We start from the raw sequence: 17,654 nt of genomic DNA, 5'->3' as shown, positions 1-17,654 counted from the left end.
CTTCTGATTTCAGGTATACAATCAACTCTCCGCGAACGGACACTCTCGTAAGCGGACAGTTTTACTTACGGACACCTTTTTCAATTCCCCACTTTACCTTCCAGTCAAACTCTGAATTTACACATTCCCGAAAGCGGGCATTTTCACGTAAACAGACGCGGACACTTTTGACAATAAAAATTGGATTTTTCTTTTGTTTACGCTTTCTCTTAAGCGGACACTCCACGTATAAAATAATTGACTCTTGGCAATTCAACCAAACCTATGACCTTTCACAGAGCAACAAAATATCAAGATAGAACGCCAAAGGTGGTCTGCAAAGCCTTTCATATCAGGGAGGTCTGGAACCCAGACCTCCCTGGGTTCCAGACCTATGGTAGCAAAACTGGTATGCTCATATTGTGGCGCACTTCTACGAGAATCTTACTGCAAAGAATCAAGCATTTCTCATACAAGTTGGCTGAGATATCTTTCTTCATCATATTCGACCAAAATTTGGTTGAGTTTATGACGTCATCGCTTGGCACATTTGCATATTTTAAAAACTTGAATATCTCTGGAACAAAAAAAGATATTTGAAAATGGTAAACAGCATTCTTCTTCTCGTACAGCCTTCACTGATGTTTATCTAAAATTTCTTAGATAGGAAAGATACGAATTTTGTCACAATAGCACTTTTAACTTTCCCATTTGTTATCTCTTCAGTGTCGTCAACATAGTGTTTTGGACTGTTGTAAGGCACGCTGACTTGAGACCGTGAGCTAGCTTGTAAGATTTTAACGACGTAACTAAATTTGGGACCTGTTAATTCTGAGTAAATAACAAGGAAATGCGAAAAGAGTAACACCACTCATTTTGCTTCTTATAAAGCTTTCTTCTGCCCTCCATTGGTCACACCGGCAAGAGCATCTCTGCTGTCCGCTGCCTGTAACAACAGCTATGGATCAAGTTGCTCGTTTTCCTGTCAAACGGGTTACACCAGCTCAACTGGAAATACTACAAGGACATGTTTGTCGTCCGGTCAATGGAGTGGAAGTGACATAAACTGTACAGGTAGCCACAGACCAGATCTGTCCGATTTAATACGGTTGTTCAACAAATTGATGAATCTGTAGCTCATTCAAAACCATTATGCTGTTTTTCTTAAGTGTTTAGGAGAAGGCACAAACATTTTTGAAGTTTGAGATTAATCTTTTGTGTTTTTCTTTTGTTCAGATTCTCAGCCTCCAACATTCGGGGTCTCGTGTCCTGGGAGTCCCTTAGTCGCATATGCTGAACAAGGCAAGTTTACAGCTTTGGTGAACTGGACCGATCCTGTTGCTATTGACAACTCAGGAGTCGTACCCACAGTGACATCAAACTACCAGTCTCCACAAAGGTTCAGCCAAGGCGTTCATGTGATCAAGTACAGAGCAGAAGACCAATCAGGAAACGAAGCCAGGTGTTCATTTGAAGTCAGTGTAACAGGTACAAAGGCAGATCATCACGGATTTAATTGGTTCAAGAACAATTGAAGGCCTTAACGAGTTCTTTATTGGAACACCCATGGCCAAAAATTTTCAAAACCAAGAAGAAAGCAAACACTGCTTTGCTTTCGCGTCCATTTATAATTTATCTTCAAATACTTAGTATTGATTTATCTGTATTTTCCACGATACTAGCGTTATTCTTCAATCCCTTTTCAGTTATTAATTGCTCATCGATGATGGTGGATCCTACAGGACCTTTACGAATGAGCAGATGTGGTAATCATTATGGGTCAAAGTGTAACTTCTCCTGTGAAATTGGTCATCGCCTAATTGGTTCCTCTGTGGTCACGTGCGTTGCTTCTGGTAACAGACCGCCGGCATTCTGGGACAATAAATTACCCGTATGTGAAAGTAAGTTGAGTGGATTCCGCAGAGTGTTGGAAACTTAATAAAATTCTTTGAAGGCTTAGTTAATTAAGAGTAATCTAATAAAAGACAAAAAGTGTTTATTATTTACTTTTTCTTCAAAGTTATCTTCTGCCCTCAATTGGTCATCCCATCAAGGGCATCTCTGCTGTCCGCTGCCTGTAACAACAGCTATGCATCGAATTGTTCGTTTTCCTGTCAAACTGGATACACCAGCTCAACTGGAAATATTACAAGAACCTGTTTGTCGTCTGGTCAATGGAGTGGAAGTGACATTAACTGCACAGGTAGTTGGAGATTAGGAGCCGGTTGCTCGAACGCTTGTTAGCTCTAACCTTTGGTTAACAGGTATCACAACCTGTAGGTTGCCATGGTATTTAACGCTGGTTAGCGCTAACCATGCTTCGAGCAACCCGGGCCAGACCTATTCGGTATAATAGGTTGATGAATCTTAAGGCTGGTTTCCATATGATCGCAGAAGATCGCGAATCGCAGATCGTAGATCGCAGAAAGTTCTGCGATCATATGGAAACCCACTTCTGCGATCGTTTGTGATCGTCTGCGATCCTGCGATCGTGATCGCAGACGATCGCAGAAGATAGAACATGGTTCTATCTTCTGCGATCGTCTGCGATCGTTTGCAATCCTACGATCATATGGAAACCAAAGTTCTGCGATTTGCGAGCGAAAGGTATCCCATAATAATTTTCATTCTGACTCAAATGATTCAACGCTTCTTAGCAACAGAGCCTGAATGTTCGTTTATGTTCGTTACTGTTCTGTCAGAAACACGAAGTTCTCTCAGCAGTGTGTGGAAAGGCCCAAGTGTTTGTCTCTTCATGAATATTTTTCGAACTCAAAACCCATGTTTCCTTCGCTTTTGAAGCTCACGATGCCGTCGCTTCAGGACTAAAAGAAGAAGTAAATTTGCTTGCAGCAAAATTTCCTCCTCGATGTCCGCCATGTTGTTTGATAAGATTTGGCCGCGAGCACAACGCGCGTGTACATTTGACATTTCTGCTGACCGTTTGGCTGCAGCCGGCTCTGCGATCGTTTGCGATCGTCTGCGATTATATGGAAACAGCTCTCTTTGCGATAGTCTGCGATCTGCGATCTGCTATCGTCTGCGATCATATGGAAACCAGCCTTTAAGCTCATTCAAAACCATTGTGCTGTTTTTCTGAAGTGTTTAGGAGAAACCTCAAACATTTTTCAAGTTTGAGACTAATCTTTTGTGTTTTTCTTTTGTTCAGACTCCGAGCCCCCAACATTTGGGGTTTCGTGCCCTGGGAGTCCGTTAGTCGCATATGCTGAACAAGGCAAGTTTACAGCTTTGGTGAACTGGACCGATCCTGTTGCTATTGACAATTCAGGAGTTGCACCCACAGTGACATCAAACTACCAATCACCACAAAGGTTCAGCCAAGGCGTTAATCTTATCAAATACAGAGCAATGGACCAATCAGGAAACGAAGCCAGGTGTTCATTTCAAGTTAGTGTGACAGGTACAAAGGCAGATCTTCACGGATTTGATTGGTTTAAGACAAATTTGAAGGTTGAAGCTGTCCGTGTTGGAACAACCACCGCCATAAATTTCGAAATAAACGAGAAAGCAAATACTGCTTTCCTTGAACGCCTAATTCTAATTTTTCGTCTTTTTTCTTTATGATCATGCAGATGATCTAATGTAACGATATTCTTTAACCTCTTTTCAGTCATCAATTGCACATCGATGATGGTGGATCCTACTGGACCTTTGCGCACGAGCAGTTGTGGTAATCATTATGGATCAAAGTGTAACTTCTCCTGTGAAATTGGTCATCGCCTAATTGGTTCCTCAGTTGTCACGTGCCTTGCCCCTGGTGACAGACCGCCAGCATTCTGGAACAGTAAAGTACCCGTATGTGAAGGTAAGTTCATGGTGAATTACCTCGAATGTTAAAGACTAAATTTAATTATATTCGATACCATTTGATGTTAAGTAATTAACAAAGAAGGCAAAAAATGTCTCAATGCTAAACTTTCTGTTCAAAGTTATCTTTTGCCCTCCATTGGTGACACCGACAAGAGCATCTCTGCTGTCCGCTGCCTGTAACAACAGCTATGGATCAAATTGTTCTTTTTCCTGTCAAACTGGATACACCAGCTCAACTGGAAATATTACAAGAACATGCTTGTCGTCTGGACAGTGGAGTGGAAGTGACATCAACTGTACAGGTAGTCAATGATCAGAACTATCCGGTTGAATACAATTTTACGTGAATTTGATGAATCTGTACTGAGCTCACTCAAAACCATGAAATTTGTAATTAGATAGGAGAAGACACAAACCTCTATCACCTCTCAGGCTGATCTTTTGTTCTTTTCTTTTGTTCAGATTCTCAGCCTCCAACATTTGGGGTTTCGTGTCCTGAGAGACCGTTAGTCGCATATGCTGAACAAGGCAAGTTTACAGCTTTGGTGAACTGGACCGATCCTGTTGCTATTGACAACTCAGGAGTTGCACCCACAGTGACATCAAACTACCAATCACCACAAAGGTTCAGCCAAGGCGTTTATGTGATCAAATACAGAGCAATGGACCAATCAGCAAACGAAGCCAGGTGTTCATTTCAAGTTACTGTGACAGGTACAAAGGCACATCTTGACAGATTTGATTGGCTTAAGACAAATTTGTAGGTTAAAGCTGTCCGTGTTGAAACAACCACAGCCATAAATTTCGAAATAAACGGAAAAGCAAATACTGCTTTCCTTGAACGTCCAATTCTAATTTTTCGTCTTTTTTCTTTATAATCATGCAGATGATCTAATGTAACGATATTCTTTAACCTCTTTTCAGTCATCAATTGCACATCGATAATGGTGGATCCCACTGGACCTTTGCGCATGAGCAGTTGTGGCAATCATTATGGATCAAAGTGTAACTTCTCCTGTGAAATTGGTCATCGCCTAATTGGTTCCTCAGTTGTCACATGCCTTGCCCCTGGTGACAGACCGCCAGCATTCTGGGACAGTAAAGTACCCGTATGTGAAAGTAAGTTCATGGTGAATTATCCCGTATGTTAAAGACTAAATTTAATTATATTCGATACCATTTAATGTTAAGTAAATAACAAAGAAGGCAAAAAATGTCTGAATGCTAAACTTTCTGTTCAAAGTTATCTTCTGCCCTCCATTGGTGACACCGACAAGAGCATCTCTCCTGTCCGCTGCCTGTAACAACAGCTATGGATCAAATTGTTCTTTTTCCTGTCAAACTGGATACACCAGCTCAACTGGAAATATTACAAGAACATGCTTGTCGTCTGGACAGTGGAGTGGAAGTGACATCAACTGTACAGGTAGTCAATGATCAGAAGTATCCGATTGAATACAATTTTACGTGAATTTGATGAATCTGTACTGAGCTCACTCAAAACCATGAATTTTGTAATTAGATAGGAGAAGACACAAACCTTTATCACCTCTCAGGCTGCTCTTTTGTTCTTTCTTTTGTTCTTTTCTTTTGTTCAGATTCTCAGCCTCCAACATTTGGGGTTTCGTGTCCTGGGAGTCCGTTAGTCGCATATGCTGAACAAGGCAAGTTTACAGCATTGGTGAACTGGACCGAACCTGTTGCTATTGACAACTCAGGAGTTGCACCCACAGTGACATCAAACTACCAATCACCACAAAAGTTCAGCCAAGGCGTTCATCTTATCAAATACAGAGCAATGGACCAATCAGGAAACGAAGCCAGGTGTTCATTTCAAGTTAGTGTAACAGGTACAAAGGCAGATCTTTACGGATTTGATTGGTTTAAGACAAATTTGTAGGTTGAAGCTGTCCGTGTTGAAACAACCACCGCCATAAATTTCGAAATAAACGGGAAAGCAAATACTGCTTTCCCTGAACGTCCAATTCTAATTTTTCGTCTTTTTTCTTTATAATCATGCAGATGATCTAATGTAACGATATTCTTTAACCTCTTTTCAGTCATCAATTGCACATCGATGATGGTGGATCCTACTGGACCTTTGCGCATGAGCAGTTGTGGTAATCATTATGGATCAAATTGTAACTTCTCCTGTGAAATTGGTCATCGCCTAATTGGTTCCTCAGTTGTCACATGCCTTGCCCCTGGTGACAGACCGCCAGCATTCTGGGACAGTAAAGTACCCGTATGTGAAGGTAAGTTCATGGTGAATTACCTCGGATGTTAAAGAGTAAATTTAATTATATTCGATACCATTTGATGTTAAGTAATTAACAAAGAAGGCAAAAAATGTCTCAATGCTAAACTTTCTGTTCAAAGTTATCTTTTGCCCTCCATTGGTGACACCGACAAGAGCATCTCTGCTGTCCGCTGCCTGTAACAACAGCTATGGATCAAATTGTTCTTTTTCCTGTCAAACTGGATACACCAGCTCAACTGGAAATATTACAAGAACATGCTTGTCGTCTGGACAGTGGAGTGGAAGTGACATCAACTGTACAGGTAGTCAATGATCAGAACTATCCGGTTGAATACAATTTTACGTGAATTTGATGAATCTGTACTGAGCTCACTCAAAACCATGAAATTTGTAATTAGATAGGAGAAGACACAAACCTCTATCACCTCTCAGGCTGATCTTTTGTTCTTTTCTTTTGTTCAGATTCTCAGCCTCCAACATTTGGGGTTTCGTGTCCTGGGAGTCCGTTAGTCGCATATGCTGAACAAGGCAAGTTTACAGCATTGGTGAACTGGACCGAACCTGTTGCTATTGACAACTCAGGAGTTGCACCCACAGTGACATCAAACTACCAATCACCACAAAAGTTCAGCCAAGGCGTTTATCTTATCAAATACAGAGCAATGGACCAATCAGGAAACGAAGCCAGGTGTTCATTTCAAGTTAGTGTAACAGGTACAAAGGCAGATCTTTACGGATTTGATTGGTTTAAGACAAATTTGTAGGTTGAAGCTGTCCGTGTTGAAACAACCACCGCCATAAATTTCGAAATAAACGGGAAAGCAAATACTGCTTTCCCTGAACGTCCAATTCTAATTTTTCGTCTTTTTTCTTTATAATCATGCAGATGATCTAATGTAACGATATTCTTTAACCTCTTTTCAGTCATCAATTGCACATCGATGATGGTGGATCCTACTGGACCTTTGCGCATGAGCAGTTGTGGTAATCATTATGGATCAAATTGTAACTTCTCCTGTGAAATTGGTCATCGCCTAATTGGTTCCTCAGTTGTCACATGCCTTGCCCCTGGTGACAGACCGCCAGCATTCTGGGACAGTAAAGTACCCGTATGTGAAGGTAAGTTCATGGTGAATTACCTCGGATGTTAAAGAGTAAATTTAATTATATTCGATACCATTTAATGTTAAGTAAATAACAAAGAAGGCAAAAAATGTCTCAATGCTAAACTTTCTGTTCAAAGTTATCTTCTGCCCTCCATTGGTGACACCGACAAGAGCATCTCTGCTGTCCGCTGCCTGTAACAACAGCTATGGATCAAATTGTTCTTTTTCCTGTCAAACTGGATACACCAGCTCAACTGGAAATATTACAAGAACATGCTTGTCGTCTGGACAGTGGAGTGGAAGTGACATCAACTGTACAGGTAGTCAATGATAAGAACTATCCGATTGAATACAATTTTACGTGAATTTGATGAATCTGTACCGAGTTCTTTCAAAACCATGAAATTTGTAATTAGATAGGAGAAGACACAAACCTCTATCACCTCTCAGGCTGATCTTTTGTTCTTTTCTTTTGTTCAGATTCTCAGCCTCCAACATTTGGGGTTTCGTGTCCTGGGAGTCCGTTAGTCGCATATGCTGAACAAGGCAAGTTTACAGCATTGGTGAACTGGACCGAACCTGTTGCTATTGACAACTCAGGAGTTGCACCCACAGTGACATCAAACTACCAATCACCACAAAAGTTCAGCCAAGGCGTTCATCTTATCAAATACAGAGCAATGGACCAATCAGGAAACGAAGCCAGGTGTTCATTTCAAGTTAGTGTAACAGGTACAAAGGCAGATCTTTACGGATTTGATTGGTTTAAGACAAATTTGTAGGTTGAAGCTGTCCGTGTTGAAACAACCACCGCCATAAATTTCGAAATAAACGGGAAAGCAAATACTGCTTTCCCTGAACGTCCAATTCTAATTTTTCGTCTTTTTTCTTTATAATCATGCAGATGATCTAATGTAACGATATTCTTTAACCTCTTTTCAGTCATCAATTGCACATCGATGATGGTGGATCCTACTGGACCTTTGCGCATGAGCAGTTGTGGTAATCATTATGGATCAAATTGTAACTTCTCCTGTGAAATTGGTCATCGCCTAATTGGTTCCTCAGTTGTCACATGCCTTGCCCCTGGTGACAGACCGCCAGCATTCTGGGACAGTAAAGTACCCGTATGTGAAGGTAAGTTCATGGTGAATTACCTCGGATGTTAAAGAGTAAATTTAATTATATTCGATACCATTTAATGTTAAGTAAATAACAAAGAAGGCAAAAAATGTCTCAATGCTAAACTTTCTGTTCAAAGTTATCTTCTGCCCTCCATTGGTGACACCGACAAGAGCATCTCTGCTGTCCGCTGCCTGTAACAACAGCTATGGATCAAATTGTTCTTTTTCCTGTCAAACTGGATACACCAGCTCAACTGGAAATATTACAAGAACATGCTTGTCGTCTGGACAGTGGAGTGGAAGTGACATCAACTGTACAGGTAGTCAATGATAAGAACTATCCGATTGAATACAATTTTACGTGAATTTGATGAATCTGTACCGAGTTCTTTCAAAACCATGAATTTTGTAATTAGATAGGAGAAGACACAAACCTTTATCACCTCTCAGGCTGCTCTTTTGTTCTTTCTTTTCTTCTTTTCTTTTGTTCAGATTCTCAGCTTCCAACATTTGGGGTTTCGTGTCCTGGGAGTCCGTTAGTCGCATATGCTGAACAAGGCAAGTTTACAGCATTGGTGAACTGGACCGAACCTGTTGCTATTGACAACTCAGGAGTTGCACCCACAGTGACATCAAACTACCAATCACCACAAAGGTTCAACCAAGGCGTTCATCTTATCAAATACAGAGCAATGGACCAATCAGGAAACGAAGCCAGGTGTTCATTTCAAGTTAGTGTGACAGGTACAAAGGCAGATCTTTACGGATTTGATTGGTTTAAGACAAATTTGTAGGTTGAAGCGGTCCGTGTTTGAACAACCACCACCATAAATTTCGAAATAAACGGGAAAGCAAATACTGCTTTCCCTGAACGTCCAATTCTAATTTTTCGTCTTTTTTCTTTATAATCATGCAGATGATCTAATGTAACGATATTCTTTAACCTCTTTGCAGTCATCAATTGCACATCGATGATGGTGGATCCTACTGGACCTTTGCGCATGAGCAGTTGTGGTAATCATTATGGATCAAATTGTAACTTCTCCTGTGAAATTGGTCATCGCCTAATTGGTTCCTCAGTTGTCACATGCCTTGCCCCTGGTGACAGACCGCCAGCATTCTGGGACAGTAAAGTACCCGTATGTGAAGGTAAGTTCATGGTGAATTACTCCGGATATTAGAGAATAAATTTAATTATATTCGATACCATTTAATGTTAAGTAAATAACAAAGAAGGCAAAAAATGTCTGAATGCTAAACTTTCTGTTCAAAGTTATCTTCTGCCCTCCATTGGTGACACCGACAAGAGCATCTCTGCTGTCCGCTGCCTGTAACAACAGCTATGGATCAAATTGTTCTTTTTCCTGTCAAACTGGATACACCAGCTCAACTGGAAATATTACAAGAACATGCCTGTCGTCTGGACAGTGGAGTGGAAGTGACATCAACTGTACAGGTAGTCAATGATCAGAAGTATCCGATTGAATACAATTTTACCTGAATTTGATGAATCTGTACTGAGCTCACTCAAAACCATGAAATTTGTAATTAGATAGGAGAAGACACAAACCTTTATCACCTCTCAGGCTGCTCTTTTGTTCTTTATTTTGTTCTTTTTTTTTGTTCAGATTCTCAGCCTCCAACATTTGGGGTTTCGTGTCCTGGGAGTCCGTTAGTCGCATATGCTGAACAAGGCAAGTTTACAGCTTTGGTGAACTGGACCGAACCTGTTGCTACTGACAACTCAGGCGTTGCACCCACAGTGACATCAAACTACCAATCACCACAAAGGTTCAGCCAAGGCGTTCATCTTATCAAATACAGAGCAATGGACCAATCAGGAAACGAAGCCAGGTGTTCATTTCAAGTTAGTGTGACAGGTACAAAGGCAGATCTTGACGGATTTGATTGGTTTAAGACAAATTTGAAGGTTGAAGCTGTCCGTGTTTGAACAACCACCACCATAAATTTCGAAATAAACGGGAAAGCAAATACTGCTTTCCTTGAACGTCCAATTCTAATTTTTCGTCTTTTTTCTTTATAATCATGCAGATGATCTAATGTAACGATATTCTTTAACCTCTTTGCAGTCATCAATTGCACATCGATGATGGTGGATCCTACTGGACCTTTGCGCATGAGCAGTTGTGGTAATCATTATGGATCAAATTGTAACTTCTCCTGTGAAATTGGTCATCGCCTAATTGGTTCCTCAGTTGTCACATGCCTTGCCCCTGGTGACAGACCGCCAGCATTCTGGGACAGTAAAGTACCTGTATGTGAAGGTAAGTTCATGGTGAATTACCTCGGATGTTAAAGAGTAAATTTAATTATATTCGATACCATTTAATGTTAAGTAATTAACAAAGAAGGCAAAAAATGTCTGAATGCTAAACTTTCTGTTCAAAGTTATCTTCTGCCCTCCATTGGTGACACCGACAAGAGCATCTCTGCTGTCCGCCTCCTGTAACAACAGCTATGGATCAAATTGTTCTTTTTCCTGTCAAACTGGATACACCAGCTCAACTGGAAATATTACAAGAACATGCTTGTCGTCTGGACAGTGGAGTGGAAGTGACATCACCTGTACAGGTAGTCAATGATCAGAACTATCCGATTGAATACTATTTTACGTGAATTTGATGAATCTGTACTGAGCTCATTCAAAACCATTGTGACGAATTTTGTAACTAGATAGGAGAGGATACAAACCTTTATCACCTCTCAGGCTTATCTGTTGTTTTATTTTTTCTTTAGATTCACAGCCCCCAACATTTGGGGTTTCGTGTCCTGGGAGTCCGTTAGTAGCATATGCTGAACGAGGCAAGTTTACAGCTTTGGTGAACTGGACCGATCCTGTTGCTATTGACAACTCAGGAGCTGCACCCACAGTGACATCAAACTACCAGTCACCACAAAGCTTCAGCCAAGGCATTCACGTGATCAAGTACACAGCACTGGACCAATCAGGAAACGAAGCTAGGTGTTCATTTAAAGTTAATGTGACAGGTACAAAGGCAGATCTTCATGGTTTTAATTGGTTTAAGATAAGTAGTCCGTTATTGGAATAACCACGGTTATAAATTTCACAATGAACGGCAAGATATAAACCGCTTTATTTTCGCGTCCAATTCTAATTTCTCGTCTTTTTCTTTAATAGTATGTCCTTAGATGATCTAAGGTAACGTTATTTTTCTACATCTTTTCAGTTATCAAATGCTCATCAATGATGGTGAATCCTAGCGGACCCTTGCGCATGAGCAGATGTGGCAACCATTTTGGATCAAAGTGCGACTTCTCTTGTGAGATTGGTTATCGCCTAGTTGGTTCCTCTGCGGTCACGTGCCTTGCCCGAGACAAAAGGCCACCGGGAGTTTGGGACAACCCAGTGCCTGTATGTCAAGGTAAGTTTTTAGTGTAATAGAAGAGACTTTGGTTACCAAAAGGAAGTGCTTTTTGAGCCAGTTTAGTGGAGATACATAGACCGAATGCACAAATGGCGGCCAAAAAAATATTCTTTTGTTTATTTGTTAATTAGCCTCACTAGCGTCGTTTGTATGGACAAAATACAAAGGAAATGTTGCTTGAGAGCGAGTCTAGTGAGTCTCATTAGTACACAAACAAAAGAATACATTTTTGGCTGCCACTTATGCATTCGGTCAATAAAGTACTTAAGCAAAAGATGTTACGCCGCTTTCGGTTGCAAGATATCCCTTGTCCAATCTTGGCCTTTCCGACATGAGCATCTCTGTGGTCTGCTGTCCGTAACAACAGTTCTGGGTCAGATTATTCGTTTCCTTATGAAACTGTACATGCCAGTTCCTCTGAAAATGTGACAGCCTATTAACTTTTATTTCTTGTTTTAGATTCTCAGCCCCCAACATTTGGGGGATCTTGTCCTGGGAGTACGTTAGTGGCCTATGCTGAAAGAGGCAAGTTTACAGCTTTGGTGAACTGGACCGATCCTGTTGCTGTTGACAACTCAGGAGTCGCACCCATAGTGACTTCAAACTATCATTCACCACAGAGATTCAGTCAAGGCAGTCACGTGATCAATTACACCGCTTTGGACCAATCGGGAAACAAGGCCACCTGTTTCTTTACAGTGAATGTGTCGGGTAAAAAAAATCTATTAATTTAACGTCTATAATACTACCCAGTCTTCTCATTGCAGTAGTTTTGATTAACTTTGTTTTCTTTTTCAAATCAATAGTTATCTCGTGCCCTTTGCTGACAGTAAATCCTGACGGCCCTTTACACATAAGCAGTTGTGGTAATTATTATGGGTCAAAGTGTAGCTTCTCTTGTGCGACTGGGTATCACATGAATGGTTCGTCGACAGTCACGTGTTCTGCTCCTGGTGAGAGACCTCCGGGAGTCTGGGACACTCCGCCGCCGGCTTGTCAAGGTACGACTTTGTACAGTTAGTTTTAGTTTCGACTTCTTAATGTTGATATTTTCTTTACCGGCGTCTTTAAAACAACAACATGAAATAGGCAAGGGTATTTGGACGTTTAAGTAACGATGAAATGACAACATTAGCAACGGAAGCAGTTTCCGTAAGAGGTGGAGTTGGTTTTAGAATACGTAAATTTAAAATGTTGCGGTTGTTTCATTGCAGATCTGGAGCCACCACAGATACACACATGCCCCCAAAACAACACCATTGTGTCCAATCAACCAACTCATATACTGCTGTTGCCTGGCGTCAAGGTGACAGATAATGTGGGAGTAGATCGCTTTTCAACGAGCATTCCGAACGCCACGGAGGCGACATGGGGAGAATATAACATCATTTATACAGCAGAAGACAAGGCGGGCAATAAGGCGTTTTGCAGATTTCAAATAACAATATTTGGTATGTATGATTTTTAATGACGTCATAAGCATGCGTAAAGAAAAGTTGAATTGTGACGGATGACGGAAACAACCCTCCTGCGTTCATTGCCTGCGGTCAAATTCTATCCCCACTCTGCTTCTGTAAGTGCCCTGGCATCATGCACTTGTCTCGATAATTTTGATATTGTTAAGAACACTTACTTCACGAGGTGGATACGCGAAAGCAGCAGTTACCTTCTAATTACAATGTTGCTCTTATTAGGATAGATCATGTATTTTTTGTGGGGCGTTTTTTCTCCCTACACAACACACATTTTTCTAATTATGCACATTGTTTAACTTTTGCTTTTTTGTTCCATCTTTGTCTTTCTTCAACCAGTCCATCCACGCGCCTAAAAAAGGCTTTGTCTTTTTTGGACACTCGACTATTTCTCCCAGCAAAGTCCCAGTCTTCTCTTCGAAGACAAGAAACGAAAAGAGAGAAAGCCTGGGTTCGAGGTTGCTTTCCTTCCTAAAAGTTTTTTGATTGGTCAGTTTCACTTTCCAGTCCTGGCAGTACGGCAGGACGATTACATTTGTGTAAAAGCCCATTTTCCACGAAATTTCTTTCGCACAATGGCGAGTTTGATTATTTTCGTATTATGTCCGCTATTTAAAAAATCAATTCCTCTTGACGACTAGTCTTCTCTGGCCGTACTGTAAGTTACAAGTTTATGATTCCTTTTGGCAACTGAATCGAGTCGGAGAACAACCTAAAAGTCAAGAGGGCTCCTTTAGAATACAACTGATCATAACGCCCTTACTTTCTTCATACGATCATTTTACAGAATCGCCATGTGGAAATTTAGCAATATCACCCCCAAAGAATGGAGCCAAAGCTTGTGAGGTTGGAATAGTTGGTGGGGTGATCTGCACCGTGCATTGTAACAAAGGATACTACTTTGCTACCCAACCAAGCGAGACCTATGTCTTTATTTGTAGCAGTGCCGAAAAATGGATAAGGAGCCATCCGAAAGCTGTAAATGGCAGACACGATCTTCCCGATTGCTCAAGTAAGGACACTTATTAAGCAAGATTTTTTAGCGGTTTTTCTTTCACTGCCTTTAATCCTCTCTATTTCCTCTTCAATCTATTTTCGTGACCTAGAAAGAGGTTGCGTGTCAAAGAAAAATCCTTGTTTCAGTGTGGGGGCCAAGGGTGATGGGTGTAGTGGATGAATTTTACTGATTTTGGAAAACAGAAGAGGCTGTAAATTCAGCTTTGAAAGCCATCAATAACAAGAAAATTAACTTTTACAGAGGAGGTTTTGCTTTATAATTTTATCCGAATAGGGGCCAAGTTGTCCTCAATACGCAAATTCCCGGGTACTTGTAACACTAAAAGTATCTAATCCAAGTTTTGTTTAATTAATTGGAGTGTTCTAAGTAAGTAAGAACTTTATTTAACGAGGGTAGCAACCTAGTAGTGTTACAACACTAAAACAACTTGTGGCCCTCAAGGGAATTCAGACCAGACCATAACACCCGGCGGGAGCTCCGTGACCTGTCCTTTTCCAATAGTGTGTGGTATCTTTAATGAATGTCCTACATGAAGAGGGAGTCAAACGGGGCCTACGGTTTATAGCAGTTATCCGAAAAGACTTAAGTCTAACCATTTGCGGATGTAATTACAAAGGTAGCACTTTCTCCTCAATTATTTAAAGACCCTGAGTGTTGGTCCTGCTGGAGTTCAACTCACGACCTCCGGGACGGTAGTCCCATGCTTAGCCAACTGAGCCAACCGGTCAGCGGTTAAGTCGTTTGGCTTAGCATTGTTTCTTTGTATTTTTGCCTTTTTGAAAATGAGAAAAAATTCATTAGTGAGGACATTGTTGTGTCTTATTGCAGAGAGATCCAATGCAAGTATTGCTATGTGGGGACAAGCTCATTATCTAACGAGTTCATGCGATCACACCCCTGACATGCTTGAAGAGATAAGAATGAACTTTATCAGATTATTCTATGGTACCACCTTTGGGATACGGGTTTGTGGAACCGACCCTCTGTGCCGAGGAAAATTCAAAGTTCAAGTGAAATGTAGTGAACAGAGTCGCCGAAAAAGAGAAACAGTTGCAAAATTTCCTCTGACCATTGACTTTGAGATAAGAGTTTCACTTTCTTACTACAACAAAACATCCGTCGATTTCAACCAGACTTTTAAAGAAACCTCAAGCGACATTTTATCTTCTTTGAAAAATGGAGACTGGAGTTTGAATGTCAGCGGAGTTGTCATAGAAACAGATACGTCACGACCTCCTGAAGTTCGTTTCTTGCGTCTTGTTTGCAATAAAGGACAAGTGCTGAGAGGAACCTCATGCGGTAAGCAGATATGAAAAGTGGTAAATAAACCAATGAACCATATTGTGCTCCTTAGGCATACCAAGAAAAAGCGACTGACATTTGACCATAAGAAATGCAAACAAAAATATGTTAAAAGGTATCAGTTGACAAGCATTATTTTGTTATTCACTTGCGGAAGACAAGAGCCTTTTACAAAGAGCGCGTAACCACTCTGATATCTTCGTTACTACTCAAACTAAGATAAAAATTGCGATAGATAATCGGGGTTTTTTGTCTGCCTTACTTTGTGGTCACTTGTGATGTACATGGTGACATATCGAGAAACCAGGAAAACATTCTTGAAACTGAGTGGGGGACCAACTCGACCCGAAGCGACCAGCAAAGTCGCGGAGCCCGAAAATTAACTCCAGTTCTATTCACACTGCGCCAACAATGCTTCCCAGTGGTAAACTTTAGTTTCTTGATGAAAATCCTTTCAATACCGTAAGAACAGAGAGAGAAAAGAGAGAAAAACCAACTGTCAAAACTCCATGCTTCTCACCATTTTTGCTCCCAAACAGTTAACTGCCCTGTTGGCTACTACTTTAACAACGCGAGCTGTCAGGCATGCGCAGAAGATCAATACCAAGATAAAGAGGCCCAGACTTCCTGCATTTCATGCCCAGCTGGGACTTTCACATCTGGACGAAAAGGATCAAAACAGAAACAAAGTTGCCAAGGTAATAGGATAGTTGTTTTTTCTAGTATGCAAAAGGAAATGTTCAACGGTCGGCTTCCATGGGGTCTTTTAAATTTAATTAAGTTAGAGTATTATTATATAAAAACCAATGAAATAAAGATCACCGTTGCTATGGTTATATAATAAATCGCGCCGTTGTTCTACGTTATCTATCCGACTGTTTTTGTGCTGTTTACAATCATGTTTTATGTTGACCACAAGTGCCCCACCCCAAGACGACATCGTGTAATTAATCTCTTTTAGGAGTCCGCCCGTGTGTAACTTATTATCTTTATTACCAAGATATAATGTCATTTGATAATCAGGAATTTACAAAAATCTACCATGTTGACAATATTTTAGGTTCCACAAAAGTGACTAAATTCTTGCCATTTAATTATTCCTCAGAGCTTTCGATATTCACAACAGCAAAACCAAGAGAAGGAGGAATATCCAAGATAAAACTTATTTTGATTATTTCCGGTGTTCTCGCCGTTGTGCTGATTGCTGGGATTTATGCTGCGCGGAAGTGTTTTCGGTAAGTGGAATAATAATTGTTGTCTTCTTACAATAACTGCGAAGAAGAGTATGTTTTGACGGCCACTGCTATTAATATATACCACACAATTGCATTGTGCGCACTTTCTGATTGGTTGACACCAAAGAGATAAGCAAGGACTACTCATTTCCGAGCAGCCGAAGAGAAACAAAATGGCTTCTTTTAGTTTTAATCGTTTTAATTTGGTAATTTTTTTTCATTTGTTAGTTATTCGGCTCAATTATTCGTACGTAACAGCAGATTTATTAGAGGTAACATTTTGAAGGAATATTGTGATTGGAACGCGGCAAAACACGTCCTAAATTTCAGATAGGCCTCAAAATTGACCTTTTTTGATTGGCTGAATTGATCATGTGATTCACTAGGCTACTTTCAAAAATACCGTAATACTCTTGCATAAGCATTGTTTCCATTTTCTCTTGGGACTTACAACGGTCGTAAGAGAAATAAAAACAATGCTTATGCAAAATGTTGGAGGGCTAATAAAGGGTATTAATTTATTAAGGTATTATAGTTCAGTCCTGTCAAAAATGTAACATCGAAAGCATAGAACATACGGTCTGGTAAGTGCACAGGAGCTTGTGATTCTGAGCTTCTGATTCTGATTCTACATCTGGAGCTTCTATCTCCTTGGAGTTATTGTTTTTTCAGACCGTCAACATATTTAAAACTGCCCTCCTGTTAAATATTGAGCCTCCTAACCAATCAAGGTCCAATTCTTCGTTCACCTACAATCATTGTAGGTGGGCGAGCTTTGCGTGACTCCCCAGATAACGGCTGCGAAGGTCTCTACCTCACTTAAACAAGAATTAATCACGGAGAAAAAAGCTTGGAGCTCATGAATCTTTCTCGAAGGTTTCTGGCCCGGAACGCCATTTGTGAAAACTGTGACCGTCTTG

General features: G+C 40.6%; 1 protein-coding gene across 3 annotated transcripts in view; it reads left to right on the top strand.

The window, feature by feature from the left end:
• Positions 1 to 17,654, top strand: part of LOC138056527 (uncharacterized) — a 36,474-nt gene that overhangs the window by 16,347 nt on the left and 2,473 nt on the right. For 2 of the 3 annotated variants that reach the window (XM_068902343.1, XM_068902342.1), the window contains 34 exons: positions 871 to 1,053; positions 1,216 to 1,467; positions 1,686 to 1,880; positions 2,000 to 2,182; positions 3,149 to 3,400; positions 3,611 to 3,805; positions 3,930 to 4,112; positions 4,273 to 4,524; positions 4,735 to 4,929; positions 5,054 to 5,236; positions 5,409 to 5,660; positions 5,871 to 6,065; positions 6,190 to 6,372; positions 6,533 to 6,784; positions 6,995 to 7,189; positions 7,314 to 7,496; positions 7,657 to 7,908; positions 8,119 to 8,313; positions 8,438 to 8,620; positions 8,793 to 9,044; positions 9,255 to 9,449; positions 9,574 to 9,756; positions 9,929 to 10,180; positions 10,391 to 10,585; positions 10,710 to 10,892; positions 11,058 to 11,309; positions 11,510 to 11,704; positions 12,167 to 12,418; positions 12,514 to 12,708; positions 12,922 to 13,158; positions 13,967 to 14,191; positions 15,026 to 15,496; positions 16,039 to 16,197; positions 16,605 to 16,734. In XM_068902343.1, coding sequence (XP_068758444.1) covers positions 871 to 1,053; positions 1,216 to 1,467; positions 1,686 to 1,880; positions 2,000 to 2,182; positions 3,149 to 3,400; positions 3,611 to 3,805; positions 3,930 to 4,112; positions 4,273 to 4,524; positions 4,735 to 4,929; positions 5,054 to 5,236; positions 5,409 to 5,660; positions 5,871 to 6,065; positions 6,190 to 6,372; positions 6,533 to 6,784; positions 6,995 to 7,189; positions 7,314 to 7,496; positions 7,657 to 7,908; positions 8,119 to 8,313; positions 8,438 to 8,620; positions 8,793 to 9,044; positions 9,255 to 9,449; positions 9,574 to 9,756; positions 9,929 to 10,180; positions 10,391 to 10,585; positions 10,710 to 10,892; positions 11,058 to 11,309; positions 11,510 to 11,704; positions 12,167 to 12,418; positions 12,514 to 12,708; positions 12,922 to 13,158; positions 13,967 to 14,191; positions 15,026 to 15,496; positions 16,039 to 16,197; positions 16,605 to 16,734 — 7,339 coding nt within the window. The remainder of the gene's footprint in view (positions 1 to 870; positions 1,054 to 1,215; positions 1,468 to 1,685; positions 1,881 to 1,999; positions 2,183 to 3,148; positions 3,401 to 3,610; positions 3,806 to 3,929; positions 4,113 to 4,272; positions 4,525 to 4,734; positions 4,930 to 5,053; positions 5,237 to 5,408; positions 5,661 to 5,870; positions 6,066 to 6,189; positions 6,373 to 6,532; positions 6,785 to 6,994; positions 7,190 to 7,313; positions 7,497 to 7,656; positions 7,909 to 8,118; positions 8,314 to 8,437; positions 8,621 to 8,792; positions 9,045 to 9,254; positions 9,450 to 9,573; positions 9,757 to 9,928; positions 10,181 to 10,390; positions 10,586 to 10,709; positions 10,893 to 11,057; positions 11,310 to 11,509; positions 11,705 to 12,166; positions 12,419 to 12,513; positions 12,709 to 12,921; positions 13,159 to 13,966; positions 14,192 to 15,025; positions 15,497 to 16,038; positions 16,198 to 16,604; positions 16,735 to 17,654) is intronic. The other variant, XM_068902344.1, reaches the window with a different exon arrangement.

The sequence above is a fragment of the Montipora capricornis genome, chromosome 7 (genome assembly GCF_036669925.1).
Source record: "Montipora capricornis isolate CH-2021 chromosome 7, ASM3666992v2, whole genome shotgun sequence".
Lineage (NCBI taxonomy): Eukaryota > Metazoa > Cnidaria > Anthozoa > Scleractinia > Acroporidae > Montipora > Montipora capricornis.
The sequence above is the reverse complement of the archived record's forward strand: the minus strand, read 5'-3'. Positions and strand labels throughout refer to the sequence as shown.